The sequence below is a fragment of the Pteropus medius genome, unplaced genomic scaffold (assembly GCF_902729225.1).
Source record: "Pteropus medius unplaced genomic scaffold, Ma_sr-lr_union100, whole genome shotgun sequence".
NCBI lineage: Eukaryota > Metazoa > Chordata > Mammalia > Chiroptera > Pteropodidae > Pteropus > Pteropus medius.
Genome location: NW_024349800.1, coordinates 31,940,492 through 31,967,878, shown reverse-complemented (window position 1 = coordinate 31,967,878; position 27,387 = coordinate 31,940,492). Strand labels below are relative to the sequence as shown.

At 32.7% G+C, this 27,387-nt stretch overlaps 1 protein-coding gene across 1 annotated transcript in view; it reads right to left on the bottom strand.

The window, feature by feature from the left end:
* LOC120621528 (uncharacterized) overlaps window positions 1-18,616 on the bottom strand; it is a 29,156-nt gene extending 10,540 nt beyond the window's left edge. The window contains exons 1-2 of the mRNA XM_039886935.1: window positions 18,522-18,616; window positions 5,281-5,391 (exon numbers count right to left, since the gene is read on the bottom strand). Coding sequence (XP_039742869.1) covers window positions 5,281-5,391; window positions 18,522-18,616 — 206 coding nt within the window. The remainder of the gene's footprint in view (window positions 1-5,280; window positions 5,392-18,521) is intronic.
* Between the last annotated feature and the right edge of the window lie 8,771 nt (window positions 18,617-27,387).

Here is a 27,387-nt window from a genome sequence, read left to right as displayed (position 1 = left end):
AGAATTTCAGTATACTCAAAGAAAAGTCAAGGTTTCACTTGAATAAATCTGAAAGTTAAGCATCATGTGAACAAAAATTACCTAAAAGAGTATTTTCTATGTTTAGAATATGGAAATGAAGCTTTGAAATACTAGTGTTTCAAGTCCAACTAGAAAACTTTAGTGAGACCAACAAAAGTTCCAAAAAATTAGTAAAGAGTTAGTAAAGCAGGTGAGTTTTTATCATTTATCAAAGACATATATATTGTTTAGTATCCTAAATTTCAGCAGTCAGAAGTGGAATGGCAAATGTCTATCGATAGCCTCAACCTTTTGCTCTGTTGATCACTCCTCCTATATAAACAATAATTTTCCCTCAAGTTTATAAAATGTGCAGAATAATTATTATGAAAAAGTTTGGTCTCTCACAGTGACTCATACTCCATAATGATCTTACTACTGCCTAAGGAACAGTGACCACAAGTGCAGACATATAAAGGTCAAAAGCAACTTTACTTCCTAGCCCAAAGGCAAAAAAGTATTTTTGTATTTAACTGTATATGAAAACTACATGCTGTTGCTGTTAAACAGATAGTATAAAATGATACCAGAGTATCAATATCTGAATATAAGCCACCCGCTATGTTTTGCTTATTAAAATATCCTTTATTTATGAAATACTGCTCAAGTTGTCAACCTGCCATTTGTCACAGTCCCCTTTTCCATATCATTAGTAGGGTTTGACAAATCTAAAGAATTAGTGAACTCAGAGATTTTTATTTTTAACATGCTTCCCTTTCTGAAGAACTCAAGAAGTAAAATCTCAAATACTTGGGAGGTAAGGTAGAAGTAGGATGTAAGTTCTTAAGTAGGTCATTTATTTTGTCTAAATACCAGTCTACATTACTTTTATAGGAAACTTTTATGTCATATCTGTATTTATCTAATTACAAACTGTAAGAATCATTACAGAGAATTATTTTTTATAAAAATAATTCATTTTCTTTTTGAAGAAGTTATTTTAATTTGAATTAATATATCAGCAGTGATTTTTATGAATTAGAAAACCATTTAATGTCTCTTTCATCTACCTAGATGGAACAGACTAATATTCATTAAAAAAAAAGCACTGCAATCAATTAGTAACCATTGGTGTACTTGAAATTATATCCCCCCACTGAGGGTTGCTTAATAATTCATAAGAGTATACTGAGTAAGAATAGTTCCCTAGAAGTAAACTAGGAATTAGTAAATTGGCATATTGATATTTCAGTGATTTAGTTAAGCCTCTCTTGTTTCATTGCAGTATAAAGAGGAAACTCTTATTATGTGGCTCCTGGGCAGAACTGAGTTACTTAGGGTTTTCAGTATATTTCAAAATATAAAGGAAACTTTAAAAGCAGCCCTAGAAAGCAAAGATAGTAGAGTTAATGTATTAAAGAATGCAAAGATGAATAAAGGAGAATCCTGGTCTTTTAGGATCAATCTACTAAAGAGGAGGACTTCTCTGTAAAAAAAAATAAATAAATAAAAGTTCTAAGGAATAATTAAAGGCAGAAAAAGGACTGATTAACTTTGACTGGCAGAAACATACAAATTTTCTTGCTACCTTCTAGCATGTGAGTCACCATTTATTCGAATGATATATATCAATTGCCTATTATGTACCACATTTTGATTAAGGCTTTAGGATAAAACAATGGAGCTAAAAAGTTCTAACTCTCATGGAGTAGTCCATGAATTAAGCAAGACATAGATAAATATAAAATTATTTATTTATTTGGCACTGATCTAAGTATATTATATTACACATACCAAATTATGTATTCCTCATGCCAGTACCATGAGGCAATTATTACTAGTATTTCCATTTTATAAATATGGAAAATGAGGCATTTCGCTAATTAATTTGCCCAAAGTCACACAGATGTTAAATAACAGAGCTGGTAATATCAGTTAGATAATATTAATTGTTATGGAGGAAAAAGAAAACAAACAAACAAAAGATATGATAAGAGTAGAAAGTGGAAAGGAGAAGGGAAGTGGTTATTTTATAGAAAGTTGTGGTTATGGGGGGGTCACACTGATAAAGGGACATTTGATCACAAACCTGAAGGAACCAAGGAAATAATACCTAGGCAGAGTGAAAAGTACAGAGGTGGATTTGTGTTTAATGTGCTCAAGAAACAGCTCAGATATGCCCAGGGCAAGGTAATTGAGGACTACAGCAAAAGAATTAAAACCAATCAGTTCATTTGACTGTGATGGTGAGGAAGATGAGAACACTCTGCAGTATTCTAATCAGGGAAGAAACATGCTCTAATTTGTGCTTTAAAAGGATCTTTCTGACAATATTAATTATAATAAATTAAAACAATTAAGGGAGAAAGCAAGGAGGCCAGTTTTCAGGCAACAATTTTAATTTAGTCAAGAGACCATAGTGACCTGAACTTTGTGGGATTGAAGGTGTGAGCCTTGGTTCAACTATTGATATGTGATTTGCCAATAAAATTATTGTGAGGTACGAGAGAAGATATGAGTTAAGGGGGATTCCAAGTTTATGATTAATTCTGAGATATTAGAGGGACAGATTAATCATTTACTCCTACATAGAAGCCTGTGGGAGAAGTGGGTTGATGTGGAATATAATAAAATGTTGAAGAAGATAACAATGAATGTCCTTTAGTAGGCATGAGGGGATAGAATAAAATGCATGAAGGACTGAATTTAGTAGGGGTTCAGAAAACTAATTTGCTGCAGCAAGAAGGAAGGCAGAGTCTTTGGGTAAAGATGGAAGTAAGTTGGCAAACAGTAATATCTGAAAGTTTATTCTGAATTTCTTCTATTTTGTAATTGAGATTGGAAGCACAGTCATTAGAAAGTATGGGGAAGAAGAAGGTCTGAAAATAGAGAAGTAATTGTTGCCCAATAAAGACAAAATAAACTAGGGAAATATGTGTCCTTGCTAGCTGTATTCATCTTCCAGGTGCACATTCAGAGTAAGTAGAGTGTGCTATGTTAAATAGGATAGATTTTTTGTTTGTTTGTTTGTTTGTTTGTTTGTTCATTTTACCAATCTTATATCATGAAGGAATAGAGTAACAAGGATTTTAATATACATGCAATTAGTGGTTATAATAGTAGACTATTTAAACCAAGCAAGAAAAGAAGTTAAGGCATGAGATAAGCCAGGAGTAGTGAAAAGTTGGTATAATCAATAGATTGCAGGTCCTGGTTTAGGCAAAGGTTCAATATAAAGTACTAGGAGCAGTAACCTGAAAGAGAATATAACCTGTAGTTGCCAGTTTGTCATTTACCAAACACAGACAAGGAGAATTGTAATGCTTGGCATTGGCAGTTCAGTTGAAAAAGATCAAGCAATTATCCAGCCAGCCTCAGGCTATTCCTGTTTTCAGTGTTTGAACAAGTTTTGCTCACAGTCCTTTCTACCACCAGAATAGTTCACTATATAAGTGTGTAGCCAAGTAAAGTATTGAAGCCCAGAGAATGAAAGTGCAACACATTGAACAGTAATGCTGAACAGCTTCCCTATATGCTTAGGCATTTTTCCAAGTTCAATCCAAAATGGCTCATAAATCAGTCAGAAGGTAGAGTTAATGATTATAAAGCCTTATGAATCAATATTTCTTTGTAACAGGCACTGTAAGAGGAACCTGATGTGGACGAATGTTGCCTTGTCCATTCATAACAAACTTCACAGTCAAATAGTAGAATACATACTCACTCTGAAATACTTAAATGTAAATTCTTCTTTATTTATATATTGGTGTTCTGATATATTTGATGGTACAGTGATTATGTGTATTATAAATCAGAACTATTATTTAGGTTTTTATATATGAGTCCCCTATGACTTTGGTCAATGTGAGTCTATTCCAGAGCCTTCTACCTCTAAATGCACTAACAATTAGATTTATGAGCTTTCTTACCTTAGAAGAAAATCCGAGTAGATTGGATTTATATCAAGATACTGCCAACCTGAGTATCAGCATGAAATGGAGCTAGTTTCTCCAGTTGATTCCATTTGATTATGTTGCACATAATTTTTTTCAATGTAATGCATAATAAAGAAAGGATTGGCAATTTATCTTGCTTAGTATACAGCGATCTCCAATTTTCTCTCCTTTTCTACTACCTGTCTTTTTGTTTGCTTTCCAATATTTTAAATGTTCACTTCTAGAGTTTTCCTTTAAAAAATCAATTAGATATAGTTGTAACATATTTTTGGAATTATCTTTTATCAACTAATACATTCGTTGAGTATTTTGAATACTAACTTTGTGCTAAGCAAGTTCTGCACTAGGCTATAGAGGATTCAGAAGAAGCATAAAAAATATTTCTTGCCCTCAAAGGTGTCTTTATTAGTTTTCCAATAGTCTCATTGTATGCTCTTCTGCCTTTCTCTTTTTTCTCTCTTCAACCACCATTTATTTTTTTCAGGTCCTATGCTGACATCAAGCTACTTCAAGTCTTTAATTTCATTTTTTCTCTTCAGCCAAAACATCCCACCTGATTCCAGTCTCCTTTGTACCACTTTATGGTTTATAAGTATTTGACACATTTTTTAGGATTCTGTAAACTAATTAGAGCTAGTGTGATAAACTCACATATGACCTAAGGTATTTTTAATTAAAAATGTTCAAATATATAACCTCACTCTTTTGGTTTATTTCATATTCTATTTTTTTCATGTCAATAAGGATATCTTTCATAATACAAGGATTATGATTGCTATCTTTTGTTAGCAAAAAATATTATGAATTAATACTAAATTTTAAGCTCATTAAAAAGAAGCGCTATTGAAAACTGTTCCACATTGCTTTTAAATATTGTCCATTCATTCTGGGAAACTAGCGGAGTGAGAGACATCCTCGGATCTCTCCCCTTGAAACAACAATAAGCTGAACATCTAAAACTCAACAAAAAACACCCAAACTGCACACCAGTACATCTGAGCATGGGATCGGTGCATAAGAGCTACCAGAGATCAGAACCCTGGGTGTTGGGCAGTGGACGGGGATAAATAAAGAAGCTGCCTCTCGCAGCCTCTGGAGCTCCCTGCAGGAAGAGGTGGGGAGAAAGTGCTGCAACTTCCCTGAACAGCCTTGCCTGGAAGTGCTGTGAGTTCCATGAAATTGGCAGCAGGGTCCAGTCATCAGGGAAGAAAGCAGAGAAGTGGGACGGGACCGCAGAGAAACAACAGTTGATTTTTACTGACTGCAGTTATAAAACTGAGGCACAGCCCCTAACTCCCAACCCAGAGGGCCTTTCCCCCCATACCCTCCAAGACTAATCGCTGCAGACCCCCAGAGGAATCTGAGCAAATGCTGCCGAGACTGTCGTTGACACTGACAAGGACCGAAACTGAGGGTAGCAAACACAATTACATATCTACAAGAAAATGAAAAAGGCCACATTAAGGATTTATATAAAGCAGGGCTCCAAGAAGCTTAGATGCCACCCACTGGAAACCAAAAGAAAAGTGCCTTCTTTGCAGCAGGCTAAAGAGAGACCTTTATATAATAAGCTTCTTTCTGGAAAAAACAGCAGAATACACTTCCATAAATGTCCAGGTGGAAAAGTAGTCCATTAAACACCGTGAACAGCCAAGGTGATGGGGCTTCTCAGAAAGAAAGAGAAAGATCTCCAGAAAATGAGCTTACAGACAGAAATATGCAACTTAAATGTCAGAGAATTCAGGATGGTACTTCTGAAAAAACTCAGTGAGTTCTGAAACGAATCATATCAACAATTTCAGAAATTGCAAAAACAGCTAGATGAGCAGAGCAAGGAGATTAAAACCCTCAAAAAGAACCAAATAGAACTTCTGAAGATTAAAAAAAACAAACAAACAACTCTGTAAGAATTGAAAAATGAAATTGCAAGCTTGGGAAATAGGGTCGACCAAATGGAGGAAAGGATCAGTGATATCGAAGACAGAAATCTAGAAATAAATCATCAGGAAGAAGAGAGAAAATGAAGAATGAAAAATAATGACATACAAGAACTAGCTGATACCATCAGGAGAGGAAACTAAAGAAAAATGAGCATTACTGAAGTCGAGGAAAAGGAGCAGGGACTAGAAAGCATTTTCAGACAAATAGTAGATGAGAATTTCCCAAATCTAAGGAATGAGCTGGAACTTGGAATTCAAGAAGTCAGCAGAACATCTTATTATCTATCGCAACACAAAAAAGCCTTCACCAAGACACATTGTATTAAAGTTATCCAAAATCAACAACAAAAACAGAATTCTCAGGGCAGCCAGGGAGAAGAAAACGGTAACTTATAAAGGAAAATCCATTAGATTATCATAGGACTTCTCAATGCAAACTTTACAAGCCAGAAAGGAATGAAATCAAATATTTAAACTAAAAATGAAAGGAACTGCCAGCCTAGAATAATGTATCCAGCTAAGTTCTCCTTTAGATATAAAGGGAAACTTAAGACCTTTCCAGATATACAAAAATGGAGGGAATTCTCCACTACAAGGTCTGCGCTACAGGAAATACTGAAAGGANTTCTTAAATGACACATTAGACCAACTGGACATAATTGACATAATTGATATATATATATATATATACAGAGCCTTCCATCCCAAAACAGTTGCTTGTACATTCTTCTCTAGTGCACATGGAACATTCTCAAGAATCAACCGCATACTGGGACACAGAAATAGCCTCAACAAATATAAGAGGGTTGAAATCATACCAACCATATTCTCTTATCATAATGCTTTGAAACTAGAGATCAACTGCAAAAAGAAATCAGGAAGAACTACAAATACATGGAGATTAAATAACATACTACTGAAAAATAACTGGGTCAGGGAAGAAATAAAAAGATCATGAGATACATAGAAATCAATGATAATGATAGTACAACATGTCAAAACTTTTGAGACACGGCAAAAGCAGTCATAAGAGGAAAGTTCATATCATTACAAGCCTCCTATCTCAAAACAAGAACAAGCCCAAATAAACAACCTAATGCTTCATCTTAAAAAACTGGAAAAGGAGGAACAAATGAGGCCTAAAATCAGCAGAAGGAAAGAAATCATCAAAATTAGAGCAGAAATAAATGAAATTGAAAACAAAACAAAAGAAAAACAATAGAAAAAATAAATGCAACAAAGAGCTGATTCTTTGAGAAGGTTAATAAAATTGACAAACACCTGATGAGACTCACTAAAGAAAAGAGAGAAAGGACACAAATAGACAAAATCAAGGATGGAAGAGAGGAAATTACAACTGGCACTGCAGAAATACAAAGGATCATACAAGAATACTATGAAAAAGTATATGACACCAAATTTAATAATCTAGGAGAAATGGACAAGTACTTAGAAAAATACAACCTTCCAAGACCGAATCAAGAAGATCTGGAAAATCTAAATGGAATGAACAGCAGCATGGAAATTGAAACAATCAGCAAAAACCTACCAAAAAGTAAAAATCCAGGACCAGATGGCTTCACCAGTGAATTCTACCAAACATTCAAAGAAGATTTAATATATATTTTCCTCAAAATCTTCCAAAAAATCAAAGAAGAGGCAATACCACCCAACTCATTTTACGAGGCCAATATTACTCCGATACCAAAACTTGGTAAAAATAACACACAAAAAAATAAACAACAGACTAATATCTCTCATGAACACAGATGCAAAACCCCTAAATAACATACTAGCGAAATGAATACAGTAACGTTTTAAAAAGATTATACGCCACGATCAAGTGGGCTTCAACCCAGGGGTACAAGGATGGTTCAACGTATGCAAATCAATTAATGTGATACACCACATAAACAAATTAAAAAATAAGAATCATATGATCATATCAATAGATGTAGAAAAAGCCTTCGACAAGACACAGCATCTATTTATAATCGAAACACTTAACAAAATTGGTATGGCAGGCCATATATGACAAACCCTCAGCCAACATTGTACTTAATGGTGAAAAACTAAAAACTTTCTCTCTGATATCAGGAACAAGGCAAGGCTGTTCACTATCGCCACTGTTATTCAGTATAACATTGGATGTCCTAATGAGTGTGATCAGACAAGAGAAAGATATAAAAGGCATCCAAATAGGAAATAAATAAGTCAAACTGTCACTATTTGTGGATGACATGATTATACAAAAAACCCTAAAGACTCCACAAGAACACTACTAGAAACAGTAAGCAAAAACAGTAAAGTTTCTGGATACAAAATCAATGTTCCAAAATCCGTAGCATTACTATACTCTGATAATGAAGTGTCAGAAAAAGAAGCGGAAAAAATAATTCCTTTTGCAATTGCACCAAAAAGAATAAAATATCTAGAAATAAATTTAACAAAACATGTGAAGGACCTAAATAATGAAAGCTATATAACCTTATTAAAAGAAATAGAAGAAGATACAAAGAAATGGAAAGATATTTTGTGTTCTTGAATTGGAAGAATCAACATAATTAAAATGACCTTATTACCTAAAGCATTATACAGATTTAATTCAATCCCCATCAAAATCTGATCGTCATTTTTTAAAGAAATGGATCAAAAAATCATCAGATTTGTATGGAAACACTAAAGACCCCAAATTGCCAAGGACATCCTGAGAAAAAAAGAATGAGGCTGGAGGCATCACTCTGCCTGATTTCAAATTATACTACAAAGTGACAGTAATCAAAACAGCATGGTATTGGCAGCAAAACAGACACACGGAACAGTGGAACAGAATCGAGAGTCCAGAAGTAATCCCATAGATATATGGGCAAATAATTTTCAAATAATAATTTTCAAATACAGTGGAGAAAGGAAAGTCTCTTCAATAGATGATGGTGGGGGAAACTAGAAAGCCACCTGCAAAAGAATGAAATTAAACTGCTGTCTATCACCACACACCAAAATTAACTCAAAATGGATTAAAGACCAGAATATAAGACCCGAAACAATAAAATGCATAGAAGAAAACATAGGAACTAAACTGAAGGACCTTGTACTTTAAGACGATTTTATGAATTTGACCTCAAAAGCAAGGGAAGTAAAAGCAAAAATGAATGAGAATACCTCAAACTAAAAAGCTTCTGCTCAGCAAAAGAAACCGTCAACGAGGTAAAGAGACAAATGGGAAATCATATTTGCAAGCACCACCTCTGATAAAGGCCTAGTATCCAAAATATACAAAGAACTCATACGACTCAATAACAACAACAACAACAAAAGATCCAATCAGAAAATGTGCAGAGGACCTGAACAGACACTTCTCCTTAGGAGACATACAAATGGCCAACAAATATTTGAAAAGATGCTCAACATCGCTATCTATTAGAGAAATGCAAATCGAAACCATAACGCGATACCATCTTACACCTGTTAGAATAGCTATATTCAAGAGGACAAGTAATACCAAATGTTGGAGAGGATGCTGAGAAAAAGGAACCCTCATACACTGCTGGTAGGACTACATATTGGTACAGTCACTATGGAGAACAGTATGGACGTTCCTCAAAAAACTAAGAATTGATCTACCATATGATCTAGCAATCCCCCTAATGAGTATTTACCCCAGTGACTTGAAAATCCATGTCCAAAAAGATATTAACACACCGATATTCATAGCAGCATTATTCACAGTGGCCAGGACATGGAAGCAACCAGTGTCCTATGATAGATGATTGGCTAAAGAAGCTGTGGTACATATATACAATGGAATATTACTCATCCATAAGAAGAGATGAAATACTGCCATTTGCAACAACATGGATGGACCTTGAGATAATCATACTAAACAAAATAAGCCAGACAGAAAATCTTGAAAATCACATAATATCACTTATATGTGGGATATAAACCTAAAAGCAACAAATGAACAAGACAAACAGAGACTCGTGGACACCAATATAGACTATGTTAATAGAGTGGTAAGGGGAGAGGAAGGGGGCAGGTGGAGGGCTAAAGGGGGTCAAAAAAGGGTGGGTAGGGGGAGAGTGAAATGGGTAAAGGGGATCAAATATATGGTAGCTGAAGGAAATTGGATTTTGGGTGGTAAATCCACGATAGAATATACAGATGTCAAATTATAATGTACACCTGAAAATTATATAATTGCATTAACCAGTGTTACCACAATAAGCAATTAAATTTTTAAAAAAAATAAATACATACATAACATACATACATACATACATACATACATACATACATACTATTGTCCATTGATTTTAGCCTGGGCAAGCACTTCCTCCACATTGGAAAGTGGTGTGCACTTTCCAGATCCACCTCTTTTTCAGTTGTACAAAAATAACTAAATATTTTTCAGTTATACCTCAAATGGCAGCAGAAGAGCCTTGAATCATATAATATGCTAAATTTATATAATCAAAATTAGAGGCCAAATCATAAAAAATATTCTACTCTGTCAAGCAGTTCTAAGAGAATTTTCTCCAAAATAAATCTAAATTTTTGCCCAGAGGTCAATGCATTTGTCATAATTCAACCTTTGAAAACCACTCATATTCTCTGTAATAGAAAACTTCATATTGAGATCCCATATCTTGACAGGTTAGAGATATGAGGCCATATCTCTGAGTTGAAGACTAATAAATAAGACATCTTTTGGTAAACAGTTTAGTAGGAAGCTTCTGGTTGAAAATTTTGTATTTAGGAATTCTAAATTTAGGAAACATTTTAACTTTTATAAATGAGCACTATTATCAATGAAAGAGGATCCATATTTTGTTGAACATGTTAGAGTGAGCAGATACAACATGATCATTTGTCTTAGAGTTTTACAGTTGTGCAGTATACAGCACTGGAGTTGTAGGTCCCATCTTATAACATAGATAGTTTAAATAATATTCAGGATCTTTAACATAATATAATAATATCAATAAAAATCACCCATCATGCCAAGAAAGAACAATTTCAAACTGCATGAAAAAGACTATTAATAGAAGCCAACAAAAGATGACAGGGATGTTACAAATGTCTGACAAAGTTTCTAAAGCAGCCATGATAAAAGTGTTTTAATGAGCAATTATGAACATACTTAAATAAGATGGAAAATAGAAAATCTTAATAAAAGATTCTGCTGTAATAAAAAATACAGCAAATAAATAGTACATATAAATGAGAACCAAATGAAAATTTTAGAACTAAAAATACAGTAATCAAAATAAATATTTCAGTGGATGGGTAGAATGGAGAGGACATAGGTAACAATCAGGGAAGAGCATGTTAGAATAAAAGAAATTACTCAAACTGAATAACAGAGGGGAAAAAAGTAAAAACAAAATATTCTTAGAGAAATGTTGGACTGTAAGATAAAATCTTACTTTTTTTGTCATTGGATAGGAGAAAGAGAGAAGCCCACAAAAATTGCTTAGAATAATAACTAAAAACTTCTAAAAATAAGAGACCTAGACATACATGTTCAAGAAGATGAGCTTTGAGCAAAGAAGTAAAAGCAAATCTATGTAGGAAAAATAGCCTTCTTTTAAGAAATGGGGCTGAAGCAGTTGAATATCAATAATTTAAAAAAATCAAAAACTTCCAATGCTCAACAGAAAACAAACAATACAATTAGAAAAGTGGACAAAAGTCATGAAGAAAAATTTCACCGAGGGCATATACAGATATAAATAAGTACATGTAAAGTTGTTCAACTTCATTAGCTATTAAGGAAATGCAGATTAAAGCAAAAATGAGATAACACTACACACTTGTCAATGCTGACAAGTATGTTCAGAAACTGGAACACTTATACATTGCTAGTGGGATCGTAAAACGGTACAGTCACTCTCTAAAACAGTCTGGTAGTTTCTTAAAAAACTAAACATGTAGTTAACATACAACTTAGCAGTTGTACTCCCTCCCACCATCATTTATCCCGGAGAAAAGAAAACCGGTACATGAATGTTTAGAGTTGTTTATTTGTAATAGCCAAAAACTCTGAAAACCTATGTGTCCTTCTACTGGTTAATAATAAACAAACTGTGGTATACCCATGCTATGAAAACTAGTCAGCAATAAAAAGAAAAAAAATTACTGATACATGCAACAACCTCAATAAATTTCCAAGTAATAAAAGCCAATTCCAAGATTTATGTACTATCGGATTGCATTTATATAACATTAATAAAATGGCAAATTTCTAGCAATGGAGAACAGAATAGTGATTGCCCAGGGTTTAGAAGGATATGGGGTAAGAAGAAGTAGGAGTGGCTGTAAGAGCAACATGAGGGATCCTTGTTTTGATGGAAATACTCTGTATTTTGACTATATCAGTGTCATAGTCTGGTTGTCATATTGCACAATAGCTTTGCAAAGTTGTCATTAGGAGTAACTATTGGTAAAGGGTATATAGAATCTGTATAATTTTGTACAATTTTATGAAAGTAATTATCTCAAAATAAAAAAGGATTATAAATAGAAGTATGTAAAAATGTATACCATGATAACTAATCAAAACTAAGTTTGAATAATGTTATTAACTTCATAATTTTGATTTTAGGGTAAAAAATATTACCAGGGAGAAAAAAGATCACTTTATAATTATAAAGTGATTCATTCTTCAAGGGCACGAAAATTTTAAACCTTTATGTACCTAATAACTGAGCTTTAATATATATGAAGCAAAAACTGTTAGAACTGAATGGAGAAATAAACATATCCTAAATTATAGTCAGATATTTCAATAATCTTGTCTCAATAATTGATAGAACATGTAGAGAGAAAAATCAGTAAAGATTCAGAAGATTTAATCAACACTATCAAACAGCATGTGTATTGATACTTATAGAACACTCCACCAGACAACAGTATACTACAGATCATTTTCATATTTTTCAAGTGCATTCAGGACATTTATTAAGATAGAACATCTACTTGGACATAAAATATGTCTACATAAATTTAAAAGGATTCAAATGATATAAAATAATTAGAAATCAGTAAGAGAAAGATATCTCAAAAATCTCCAAATATTTGGAAGCTAAGTAAAAAACTTTTAAATATGCCATGTGTCAAAGACCAAATCAAAATTGAAATTATAAAGTATTTTGAACCACATTAGTGTGAAAATAAAACGTCAAAATTTGTGGAATGTTGCTAAATCATTATTTACAGTTCAGTCAAATACCACGAGTAAAGAAAAAGAAAGGTCTTAAATCAGTGTGTTATTGCCATAAAGATAGACAATGATCAATGGAACAGAAAAGAGAGCTATATTGATTATGTATCTACAACCATAAAAATAAAAATAACTCCATCATTGTCCAAAATTAACTCAAAATGTAACATGGGCCTAAGTTTAAAACCTAAAATAACAAAACATCTATAAGAAAACATAGGAAAATAACTTCTTTGACCTGAAAATAGGAAAGATTATTGATATAATGCCATAAATATGATTGATAATGGAATTAATCGGTAATTTTTTCTTCAACAAAATTAAAGACTCTTACTCTTAGACATAGTTACTAGAGTAAAAGGCAAGCCACAGACTGAGAGAAATTATTTCTAGTGTATATGTCTAGTAAAGGAATAATATCTAGAATATCTATGAAAAAAAAATATATATATTGCTATATCAACTTGCCCTATCAACTGTTGACAATAGTGTGAAACAATTGAAACACACACTGCTAGAGGAAATGTAAAATGGAACAACCATTTGGAAAGCAGTTTCTTAAAAAGTTAAACATATCTTCCTCATGATGTAGCTGTTTCTTTCCTATATCTATTCAAGAGAAATAAAATGTTTTTACAAAAATATATTTGCAGATGTTTATAACAGCTTTGAAAATAATCCAAATATCCACAAGTGAAATTGCAGTGCATCCATAAAATGAAATACTACTCAGCAAAAAAATGAAAGAAATACTGATACAACCTAAAATATGAATGGAGATAAAAAGAATTCTGCTAAGTGAAAGAAGCCCAACAAAAAAGTGCATGCTGTATGATTTCATTTATATACTATTCTAGCAAACGCAAATTAATCTATATTGACAAAAAAGCAGATCAGTGGTTGCATAGTAATGAAGGTGGGATTCAAAAGAGACAAGAGAAAAATTATTTGCTGTTTGTAGAGTATGATTGTTTCGCCCATGCTTACATATTTCAGAACTAATAAACTGTACAATTAGAACATATGCAGTTTGTCATGCATTAATTATACATAATAAAACTTAAAATTGTATGCTACTGGTCCAATTTTTGACAAATTTTAGAAAAATCTTTCTAAAAATAAAATAGGAATCTTGTATTTAGATTTTCTTTTGTCTTCATTGTGATTTATTAAGAGATATAAAGTATAAACTGTGAAACGTACATTTAAAAGAAACCTCAGCTATATATTTTTTTCCTTCTAGGAGTTTCAGTGTCCAGGCTTTCCAGAAGAGATGGCATTATATTCTCTGAAATGAGATCTCCAAAGCTGAGGCTTTTCACCTCTCTTCAAAGGTCAGTAATGCTTGCTCACAATTTTTTTCTTTTTATCTCTGAGTCCATTTCTTATATCTTAGTTTTCATTTTGATACCTCCTCTACTAATTATTAAATTTTGAATGATAATAATTATCAATCCTTACTGTTCTGTACTTTAGGCTTAAATAGTCTCAGTCATATTCAATTATGCATAAGTCATGAAGTCAATCATGTAACAGCAACAGAAAACTATTTCAACGTAGTAATGCATCCATTTGGAAATGTGGGAAAGTATTAGCTCTTTACCCTGTCGAAACTTCAATTTTTCTCATTTTAATATTATATTCGCTTAACTTTATTGTTCGAATAAAATGTCAGTATGTTTAAACACATTATTTCTCTGTATCACAAATATCCCTTTTAGTATTTGTTGGTCTAATATTGTAGGCACTAAGAATTCTGATAATTCATTGTAATGAATTGTATTGGTTTGTATAGTATCACATATAAATTATTATTTATATACCATGATAAATATAACAAAATATTAGTAAAGGTCAGAAAAAATGAGTGAAGATCTATTTTAACCTCATAAGTAAGATGATACTTGAAGTTAAAGTGTCTTTGATATACGTCTGTCCACAAAAATTCCAAAAGACCCTTCTGAGAGACAGAATAAGGGTTTTATCATATATGGTTTGCAAACCAGGGAGACATAGCCTTTGGCAAAAATCAAAAGTATACTCCAAAAAGGAGGAAGTAAGTTAGTATTTTGAAGGCAAAATTTGCAAGAAGGTGACCTTTACGGAGTTTTGATTGCTAGAGGAAGCAAAGCCATAAGTACACACTATATATTTTCTGATTGATTGGGGCATTGGGGTTTTCCAGTTCTGGCTGACTCGTGCTCAGTAAGTAGTCACAAGATATGACCAATGATTGGAGTTCTGAGACCTAGAAAGCACCAGGGGAATCGGGGGTGTCATGAGGGACTGACCATTGCTTCTGTTTCCTTTAGAGCTTATAAAACAAACTTATTAAACAAGTAATGATTAAATAGACAATACAGGGAGTGCATTTTGTATCACAGGCAAGGTCAGTATCCATATTGCAAACCTCTTGGTCATGCAAGCAGAGTTAGAGACAAAGAATCCAGATATCAGGCCACAAGTTATAAAATTATGATGTTAAAAAGTCCATATATAAAAAAAAAAAGTCAGTGCAAATCTAAGGGAATACCAGTGGTAATTTTTCAATAAAATACATTTATGAGCAATAACCATATATTATTGCAAATCGTATTGACTCAAGTATTTAAAAAAAGTCACATTTCTAGAGTTTGTGGAATATTATAGTTTTTTACCCTTGTCTTTATAAATAACTTATTTCAGTAATAATTATCTGTCATCAATGCAGTTCTTTTTCATTGTTATGTAAAGGCAACTAAAAGCATAGATTGGATTTTTATTATAAACTTATAAATCATCAGAATAGGATATTTGCCAAATAGACAAAAAAATAGGTTGTGGATGGATGGGATGATGAACGAATGCTAAAATGACACAATTTAGAATGTGAGGAAACAAGACTGAATATGAAGCAACTGAAACTTTCATAAACTGGTGATGGAAATCTAACAAATAGTACAGCCATTTTGAAAGTAGTTTGACAGTTTCTTATGACATTATAATTTGAATTAAGTACTTTGCATTGTTATTAGAATCCCTATGCTTTATATGCTATGATGTTTTGGGGTTCTATGAGACAGGATGAATGATATTTCGAACCTTAATTTTTCCTTTTCATTCTACAAATAAAGGACTAAAAAGATCTCCTTCATGATGATAGCATTGAAAAGGTTTCCTAGATATCAGAATCTTTAAAAAACAATGTATGTGACAGCCATATTTATTTATTTAACAAATATTTACTGAGTGCCTACTATGTTCTTTGTCCTTGTGGCACAACAATGAATAAAACTATCAAAGTCCCTTCCTAAAAGGAACTATACATCCACTGTAACCTTAAGGGTTACAGTAACCTTTATGTAACATCTACTTTTCTGGAGAAAGCTCAAAATTTTTTGTAGTAAGGAAAGATGGACAAAATCAAAAAATTAACTACTATTTATTCTTAACACATCTGTTTCAAATGTATTTTAAAAATCACTACAAGCTTACAAATAAAGACTCACAAAAGAAAACTGAAGTGACTTGTCCAAGGTCACACATTTGTTTAATGATCAGGGCAACAGAAAGATTGGCTCCTGATTACAGATTGATTCTATTTAACTACACTAACCTATTGTTTAATAAAACAAAAGATTTTGAAAATGTTTTTTTTTTTTAATGTTAGTTGCATAAATTTAAAGGAAAATGGCTTTCTTATGTTATGTTTCTAGGAATATCTTTTGGAAATGATTTATGAAAATCTATTCATCCCAAATAGATGAGTGTCTAAAGTTGGAAACTCCCCAAAACAGGAGAGGAAATTATCTTCATTCTTTTTATGATCACAATTTTATACCTGGTTCCTTAGCATTAAGAGTCATGAGAAGGACTAGCCTTCTTATTTAATACTAACAAATATTACTAACAGTTATACGGATTATTCTTTTTAAAGCAATTTCAGAATAGAAATAACGGAATAGAAATTTTTTTTCATTAGTATCTTTTCTTCCTGTCTGTAGAGAGAATTGTTTCAGGAATCAGAATTAAGATATACTTGAGAGAAAGCTGGGATAAAATGAGGCCTTATAGTGTAAAAAGAAACTAGTAGGTGTGAAAATGCATTTGAACTCTGAATGAGATGGAGACAGTCCTGGCCTGAGGCTTCCCTGGACTATGGTGGGTCTTCAGCAGTACAAAAACTGCTTCAGTCTCAAATACTCCCATCTCCTTCACCACCCTGAGTTTCCCATTCTCTTCCACTTAACAATATGAGGTCACTTCCTGTCTAGCTGCTTGTCACTAGTTAAGCTCCTTCCCAAAGACCAGCTTCTATGCTTCATGCTTTAATGAAATGTGAAGATTGATAAAAGGAAACAAAATATTTTGAAAGTGAAGATATTAGGTATGTGAAAGACCATTTTACCTGTGAATCAAAAAATTTAGAATCTTGGATTTGTGTACATACATGTGTGACAATGTCAAAAAACTCTATGGCAGAATTCGGTGACTGACTTCAAAATGCATTTAAACGAAAGCGGGTCAAAGCCTTTCCATGTTTGCTTTTGTTCTTTTAGTCCATATCATCCACAGATAGTAGGCACAGGTTAAATTGTATTCACAGTTAATTTTTAAACTTATATATTTTGATATTTTTCTATTAGTTGTCCTGTCAGGGCATAGTTTTAAACACTGATATAATTCATGATTTTTTTTTTTAGCCCAGACTCCTCATTTTTTTCAGTTTTAATTAAAAGAAGTTCCTCATTTGGAATAGAAGGCTTTCTGGCATTTGAGTACTGTTTTGAGTCTAGAATCTGTAAAATAAGACTTAATTTTGAGGAAAAAAAAGACATGTATTTTCTAAATAAATTGAGTCCTCATTGAAGTTGGTTGACATTTATAGGATAATTGTTTAGTTTAACTGATGATAGATGAGGAATCCTAAAATTTGCTAAAGTTTATTACCCACCTGTTTTTGTCAAATAATGCTAAGTGTCTCTGGATATGTGGAACTATGGAGAAAATTAACAAAAACCAATAGTGTTCTAAGGTTAGATTCTGATACTAACATCAAAAAAAAAAAAAAAAGATAAATTAAAATGATGAATTTTGCCCAAAATTAAAGGAGAAATTATTTACATTTTTATTATTTCTTATTTATTTTCTAAACTTGGGAACAGAATGAAAATTGGCAAATTATGAAAGAGGCAAGAAGATAAACAAAAGGATAAATACAAATTTCAAAAGCATTATAAACAGAAGTTAAGAAAAGGAGACATTGTCCATTACATCAAAATAAGATAAAGAGCTTAAGACTCAAAGCAAAGAAAAGAAACAGGCTCCAAAGGCCTAGCTGCCTACCCTTTGTGCATAATAACAAAGTTCAGGCATTAGAAACCACTGAGTGACTCTGCAGGAGATGGAAGAAAACTTCACCTTCTGCTTCCGATTCTCAGTGTAGTTGATTCTCCCTTCAACACTTCTCCCCCACAGGCTTCACCCAGTAGCAATGGTGGAAGTATCAGCAGCATCCTGACTTCTTGGTTTGAAGGGGAGTGAGGAAGAACGAAAATGGAGCTAGATTTAGAATATTAAGTCACCATCACTAAATGAAGTCAGAGTTAAGAGATTTCTTATTTCCAACTCTTGCAGATAAATCAGTCTTGGCTACCTTCCACCCCAATATCTCCAGAATTAAGAATCTGGAGATAGGAATTTACAGAAGAGGTTGGACGGAAAAATAGAATGCCAACAAGAGTTAACTAAATTTAAAACTTCTACTTCCTAAGAGACACAGATGGCAAGTTTGTTATAGTTAGCTCGTCACAGGAGGTTTTAAAATAGCCCTAGTTAAGAATCAACTTATGAGCATGTAGCCATTAAAATGAAATAAATCTAGTCAGTACAACAAATATTCAGTGGGCAAGAGCTAAAATAGATGCTTCACACTCACTTTTAACAATAGGCTTAAATAGGTTTGATGGTTTAAGAGGGTTTAGAGAATTATATGTTTGCATGCGTGTGTTCTTATGGAAAAAAAAATAAGCAGAAGTCATGTAATAAATTAGGGCTTTTCCTTCTTATCCTGTTCAACTTATTGGCTGGAATGTTAGAAATAAGTTTAATTCAGCACTAATTTTAGATTCCTTTACAAAAAAAAAATCAACCTAATGGAAAAAACTTTCAAGCCAATATATGTGCAAGATGAAATAATGCCCACTGTATTTTTTAAATATATTTTCTTTGCCAGTAAGATTCAGTACCTAGAAAGCCTTTTTGTAACAACAACAAAATGTTTTTTCAGGAGATTAACAATGATCTAACACTTGAAATTCAGTATTGATGTGCTCTTGTTCCTCTGTTCTCTGAGGACAGTCTGGCTTTCTGGGAAAGAATTGTCTTTGAAAACAATTGTAAGAAAATGCTGAAATGGCACATCACAGCCTGATGCACCCGGAGTGAGTCATCTTTACCTGTTGCTGGAGTGGCTTTCCGAAAGCCCACCTGGCATACTTTTCTCCTGTTGGCATAACTATGTATAGAATCCATAGCTACAGACCTCAGGGCTTCTCAAGATGCTATTTTTAAATGTCATCACTCTCTAGACATACTCTCCCTTCCTCTCAACTGCTTCAGCCTCCCTCACACTTTCACACATCTAAATGGAAAAGAATCAAGAAAAATCACATTCCAAAGGAACTCGTGACACTAGTTTTATCTGGAATGTTAAGCTCTAAGCTTAGAAGCATGCTAATAGCTCCCCTGGCTCTTGTGCTTAGTGAGGTTTGAATTCTTCTGACAGTTTAGCAGTATGATATACAGTACTGTATTGGGCTCATTGTTCACTGTAAGCCTTAGAGAAAAATATAGAAAAGTCCAGTAGATTTTTTTCTTTATCTTTTAGAACATGATTTACAAATGTTTGCATTCTAGAATAGGAAATTGTGGCAATTACTAGCTGTGACTTTGCTCTGTGGTATATTAAGTAATGATGGAGCATCATGGGAAAACCCAGGCTTTGTTCTAGCTATGAAGGCACCTTTGATATAGTCACTAGAGACAGGAAATAGAAAGAAATCCACACACTATACGTAGAATATACACCTGAATAAAACATTGTTAGCATGTCAGTGGAATGAGAAATCTTTGTAGATAAGTGCAGCCTCCCCTACAGGTAATTTGATTCACATCCCTAGAGTCTGCTAACAAACCAACACTATTTTGCATACTTTTGGATTTACCTGATCCTGGGCTATAGCACAGACTCAATGTTGAGGGAGTTGACTGACTAACAGATTTGTTATTTCATTTAATATAACTTACTGTGTACTTGCTTTGCAAATTTGTACATAGTATACTGCTATGTACAGTGGATTAGAGAGAAAAAGAAAGATGGCATATGTTTCTTAATATCTAGTTAGAGAAACTAATATACACATAGCAAGTAAAGCTCTAAAATAAGAATTATTATTAACCCAGCATAACCAAGAATTGCATAATTAAATGCTGGTTGATGGATATGGGGCAGCCAGATCAATATAGGCTTGCATACTAAGAAAAACTTTAATAAGAGTAGATAATTTAAGCTGGTGCAAATAGCTTCAGCAAACAACAGGAGGATGATGGAAGGAAAAGGTGTTCACTTGTAACATAGGGGGAGTACAGGGACAGTGAGGCAAAATTGAGATTCCTGAAGGAGAATGAGGACACCCAAGCTGCTGCGATAACATGGGAATGATTTTGAAGGTTAAGTATCTAAATAAGGAAGCCAGTGTTTTCCTGAGGGTGGCTAAAGTGCCATTATATGTTTTGGAGTACGATGGTGGTATTTTAGAAATGGTTTGGACAGGTGATTTTGGTAGAATTTTTAAATAAATGAAGATATGGAAAGCTTGGAAGCAGAAATTATTAGCTAAGAAATGCTTTCTATAATTTGGGATGAGGCTAAGGAAGGCTTCAACTTGATTATCAAAGAACAAATGGAAAAATACTATTCTGAAAAATAATGTGAATAAACTGATGCCGTATATAGGGGATAAGGTAGAGATGGTGTACTTTACATACTCGCTAGAGCCATTAAGATATTTAAATGAGTGAAAGACAAAGAAACAAGAAATAAGTTATCTGGTGTGAAAGGCAAGTAAAAACCCCCAAAACGTGGAGTACGACTATACCTACAATCCTAATAACAATAGCAAGAGCAGATTATTGTGTTCTTATCAATTGCAAGCAATGCTGCAAACTTTATATGTATATTCTTATTTAACCTTCAAAAACCTAAAAGAAAAGTTATGTTTTCTTTTCAGAAATGAGGGAATGGAGGTGTAAAAAGTTAAGTATACTTGGTAAAGTTCACCCATCCAGAATTTTGAATAACGTCTGATTCCCCCACAGAGCTAGAGAACTACTATTGTATATTTTGTTGCATATATGCTCATCCATATCACTCGAGTAAAAATAAGAGCACAAACCTGTGACATATAATTCGAAGATATTTATTTATTATTTAGTACATTTTAGTACATATTTTCAAAGTGTTATGAATTTATTTTCCTTATCTATCAATCTCGATTTGACTCTGAATACCATGATTTTGTTAAATCCTTATTCTAATCGTATTATGGTATGTCATTATTATTGTCATTAATTATTAATATTGTCATTAATCGTAAAACTCCATAGCTTAAGTATTATACTTTATATTGTAATTTTAAAAATTTCATTAAAAAATATCTGAATTGCATTTGCTTGTCTCTAGATTGTAGCAATGCTCTTTGGTCATCAGAGATTATTAAGGTTTAATATTTTCATCTGCAAGTTTTCTCAATATTTCAAGATATAAATTATCTGGGCTAGGAAAACTAAATCCAGTTAGATCTTCAAAATCCCTAAATAATACTTAAATTAAAATCCTTTTTAAAATTATTATTTGTTGTATTCTTCCAGGCACAATCTCTTCTTAATAAGTTAGAGAAGCTCAAATAGAAATGAAAAAGTACTTCTTTCTCTTAGCTTTTAAGTGCTACTTGCTTGTCTTCTATTGTTTTTACTCCAAAGAGAGCTCAAAATTTTTGTCTGGATTTGTCCCACAATAAGAAAAGACAATGTCATCTTGAACACATATGATGGTGCTATTCATTCAACTTGAGATTACTTATACCTGCACCAATAATGGACTGTTCAGACCCTTTTCCTCCATTGTCAGAGTGCCTTCTTTTGACAAATAGCACAAAAAATGAGATGATTTAAAATGGTTAGGTGTGTGGTCTTGTCAATAAAACATGTTTTTAATTTTTCTATTTTAATCCAACTGATCCTTATTGAAATTAAAACTGGGCTACTGGAGTTTTTAACACTACGGTTTAACCACTAATTGTGTACTGATGAGCTGAGCCGGTAGTGACATATTTACCAATAATACACAGAACTGAGCTGGTAGTGCCGTATTTACAAATAATGCACAAGGCTGTTTTCAGCCCTGATAAGAAAGTTCTAAAGACTGGAAATATGAGTGATAATACTTTGAAGACAAAATTATATAATGTCATCTTCTAGTTTACCAGTGAAAGAGTCTGCAACTCTGCACTATGTAAAAAAAGAAAAGTAAGTATTTGAGTTCATGGAGGACCTACTAAGTATTTTTCATACACTATTCATTTGAATCCTAAAATAGGCCCATGCATAATTATTTTAATCCCTATATTATGTAGCAGGACACCAAGGTTCAAAGAGTTTATGTTACTTATCGAATATGGAGAGAACTTTAAATATATATTTTAATTAGCTTCTTGGATGAGTGAAGATAATTGCCCTAGGCAACTTTTACAGGAAGAATTCTTATTTCACCAAAAAAAAAAAAAAAAAAAATTCGGAGGTGCAAAATGACCTCTGAATTTCTAACATTTGTTTTTTGGTGATTATTTCCACTTAATTGTTCTTTAATACAAACCTTCCATATCTTAGCATCACTTACTGAACTATAATTTTCAGGGATTGAGACTGTATCTATGCTGCTTTCTGCAGATTTACTCAGGTAGATCCAATAAATAAAGGTGCCTCTAAAAGATAACTTGGTCTACTAGCGTCAGAAGCATCTAGAACACATAACCTTATGTACTTTTAATGTTATTGGCAATGTGATTTGAGGACAGCTAGGCCTAGTATGTCCCCCACACCATACTGTGTCTCATAGTCAGCCTTTTAATCTCCACCTGCTCCCTCAACCTGGCTACTCGACTTTTGCATTCAAAGCAATGCCAAGATAGTAACAGTAATGACAATAATAATAGAAATAATATAATAGAAAATAATAAATAATAAATAATTAGCAAACGATATTGTGGATATCAGTTTTAAAGAGATTAGTAACAAACCAGTGCAGGTGTTTCAGGTTTTCAGAGATCTTTTTTCAGGAAAATTTCTCCAACAGGGCTATTCTAGGAAATTAATTGACTCTCAACCAAGATAATTTGACATAGTGGTGAGGTGTAGCAGAAATGTGTTACTGTACTACTAGCATGAATATAGTTTAAACTACAGTGACAGCTACTATTGGTACTATTTCAATTACCTTGGCTACCAACAAACATTTATAGGGCATTTAATATCTTCCATAAACTGTGCTAAGAAATTTACATGAATTTTATGTTTAGTCTTTGAAAAAGTGCATTGGAGAAAGTACTATTATTCCTCTTAAGATGGAGAGAGGCTCAAAAATTTTCAGTAGACTTCTTAAAGTCACACAGCTTGTAGCTGCCAGAGTAGAGTTACATCCTGATAGTCTGTTGTTCTCCTCTAGCTGCTTCTACTCTTGCTGCTGCTGGTAGCAGCCCAGCAAGTTCAAAGTCACATCTGTCTAATCAAAAAACTCTAGTCTTAACTGCTACATTATGTTGCCGTTCAATACAGTACTTATATTTAAATCTCAAGTGTTGAATACTGTCTTTAACAATGCATATAATTACAAAAAAGAAGAAAGGAAAGTAACATTCCCAGCCATCCTACTTCTCATACAGTGAGATATGACAATGGCAAAGAATTATTCACATGTGGAAGAATATTCAAAGAAAAAATACAATTGACTACAAAACTATGCTAAATTTTAGAAAATGAGAAATGAATTAAAATTTTCATGTGCATATACAATTAGAATTATAGAGGATTCAAGTTATTCCTATAATATTTTCAATATCTGTTTGATTGACGATTTATTGAGGATACAGAAAGACTTGGTGTTGTGTTCAGTGTTCTGACAATTGCACATGGGAACCTGTGATACATGGAGGTAACCGCGTGTATGCAATATAATGGAAACAGGGTTTGAAAATTACACTTCTAGAGAATCAGGTCACCAGAAATGTTGGCTGCCGGAAGACTATTTCTGAGTAAGTAATGGGGCACACTAATTTCTTCACCCCCTCACTCTCTTGCTCTTGCAGTCACTTTCTCTGACTTTCTTTCTCTACATATATGTAAACAGAAGCCCTATTTCTCTTGAAGGGCCAGAGAAGTTTGGAATCTTTTAAAAGTAGATTATAAAGTAATAGTATTTGATTTTTTTTTTTTAATGATTGCTACAATATGAGAGCAATCACAATGTAAACTCTACTTATTTATATATTTAGTTTATTTAGATCTATATTTTACTAATGTATGCACCCTTGTCATTCACAGCTGTATAATTATATGGTCAGGGGGTATAAATTTTGCCTTAGCCTTATTAAAAATTTTATTACTGACAAAGAATCTGTCCTTTACCAAAGTTAAGTCAGGCTCCTGAGTCCTCTTTTTCATTAGGCCCCAAGTTGAACTAAAATGTTCTTAGCCATTTTAGTTCAGTTTTAGCAAGAATCATGCTGAGTTAGTTTAGTGACAATTCCTCACCCTTGATTCTTCATCCTCCACTCTCCGTATCATATCAACCTGGCCTGCATTCAGCAAGAATCCTGTTGAGTTGGTCTACCAAGAATCCCTCTAGTCTGGACATTTCCTCTTCTACCTTGATCCTTGAGTATCAATCTGTACTTGTCCTTGTTATATTCAGAGTTGAGCCCAGTTCCCCACACCACCACCACCACCACTGCAAAGCCCCTGTTGCAGTAGTGCTACATTATGGGTTTATCGTCAAGCCAGATAATTTTGACCTATTTCAAAAGTCATTCACAATCTGCATTTTTAAAATCATTTAATCAAAATCATTTATGTATGTCTATGTGCAGACATTTATAAAATTATAAATTGCTATTTTAAATCAAGGAAAAAATAGAAAGAGTATGACAAGCCTGCATGCATATTACAAGAAAAGATATATATTTTAAAAAGGAATATGGTGAACCTATCTCCAATCAAAATATTCTGGAAACAGAACACATCCCCCATCTTGTGAAAAGTTAATTAACATTATGTACCATTAAAAACAAAGCTCAAAGATGAGAATTATATTAACATATTGTAAAAAGAGATATAGAGTTAGGAATGTAAAGTGAAATAAATAAAACCCATTTTAGTACTAATGAATAATTTTAAAACATCAAAAAACAACAAAGGGGTGGATTAAATCAAATTATGAACATAAAGTTTTTATAAAATCATACTGAAGTCAGAATAAAAGGAGATCAAAGCAACAAAAATGGGAGTGATAATTTGAGATATCAGACAGTGATGACCCAATATATTTTTTGTTCTTGAAGTAGAAACTCAAAAGTATAATAGAAGATAGCATTTAGAGATATAATAAGGAGAAATAAAGGTAAATTTCAAAATATACTAAGAAATATTCGAATAAATAAGTGGATATGTAACAATTGACAATGATACATGATTATTAAATTTCAAATACAAAGAAAGTATTTGTCAGATAATTGGGCACAAAAATACAAGTCATCTATTGTGGAAAAATAAAAATTTAGTCAGGCCTTAGATTTTTTCATAGCAACATTAAATGCCAAAATATAATGATGCACTAGCTACAAAGTTCTGAGGGAAAATAAAAACCTGAGCCAAGATTTTACACATAACCAAACTGTCCTTCAAGTACAATAATATAAGACAAAACAATACAGAATGACAGATATTTTCAGGCATGCAGAAACTCAGGGAATACAGCACTTATGAGCCATTTCTGAAGGGGGAAAAAAAAGCAAATTTGATAAATAACTCCAGTCAACTAAGTGATGAAGCAACACAAAATAAAAACTGAAATGGAAAACCTGTCATAAAAAGACCGTCTGAGAACACTGAATCCATTTGAAAATAGAATTAATACCAAATATCTCTGGAACTAAAGGTTGTAAAACAATATGCATTTTATAAAGTTTGACAATGTGTAAATAATAATGTAACTTATAAAACTTAGCATTTGGGGGTGGACAGAGATAAATAGAAGAGCACTATTTATCTACTCATTTGAGTAGAGATTCAAATATCATTCTCTAAAATTGAAACGTGCAATTGAAAAATATACTCCATTTCCTAAAGATTAAAACATGATTCTTTACTCTTTTTTAATCTTATGGATTTCTTCTAGGTGAAAAAGCTTACTTAAACTAGTTCATTGTATTGAAATTATGTTTCATTAAAAGTAACACATTTAGCATGACATGATTTATATGAAAATATATTTCTCATTAAATTTATTCAGATAGGTAAATAGAGAAAAGTATGTCTAGAATGAGGTGCATCTAAAGTTAAAATAGTATTAGATGGAATTTTGGGTGATTTTATATATTTTTTTATTTGTGCTTTTCTGTATTAAATTTTTATATGTTGTTCCTTTTGTAATGAAAATTTTTACATTTTCAAAAACAATGAGTTATTTAATTTAAAACAAATACTGCAACGTAATTTTATATCTCTGTGGCACCAGAATTTGTAAAATACCCTTTACATTGTAGAGATTCAGGAAAAGTTTATTCAAAATAATTAGGATATTCATCTAAATCATATTTTATGCATAAAATGTCTCTATTTTCCCGGGCAGACCCCTGTCAAATGAAGACCATGATAAATGGCATGTGTATTTGAAGTATATCACTGTACTATTTTCCTTCTTTCTCTCATCCCGACTCAGAAGAATTGTGACAGGTATCTTAGTTTCTCAGATACTAACACTTAAATTTTCACAAATCAGTTGATTGACTTTAAAGTGTTCATTCATTAAAGTATGTGCATGAACTCACATATAACATTCCCTGTAGGGTAAAATATATGTATTATATGTACTGCTAAAAACTATCCAAAAATTAGTTTTTTTCAGGCTTCCTGGCAGAAATCCTAACTCATCTTAGTCCATTTCTGGTTCTTT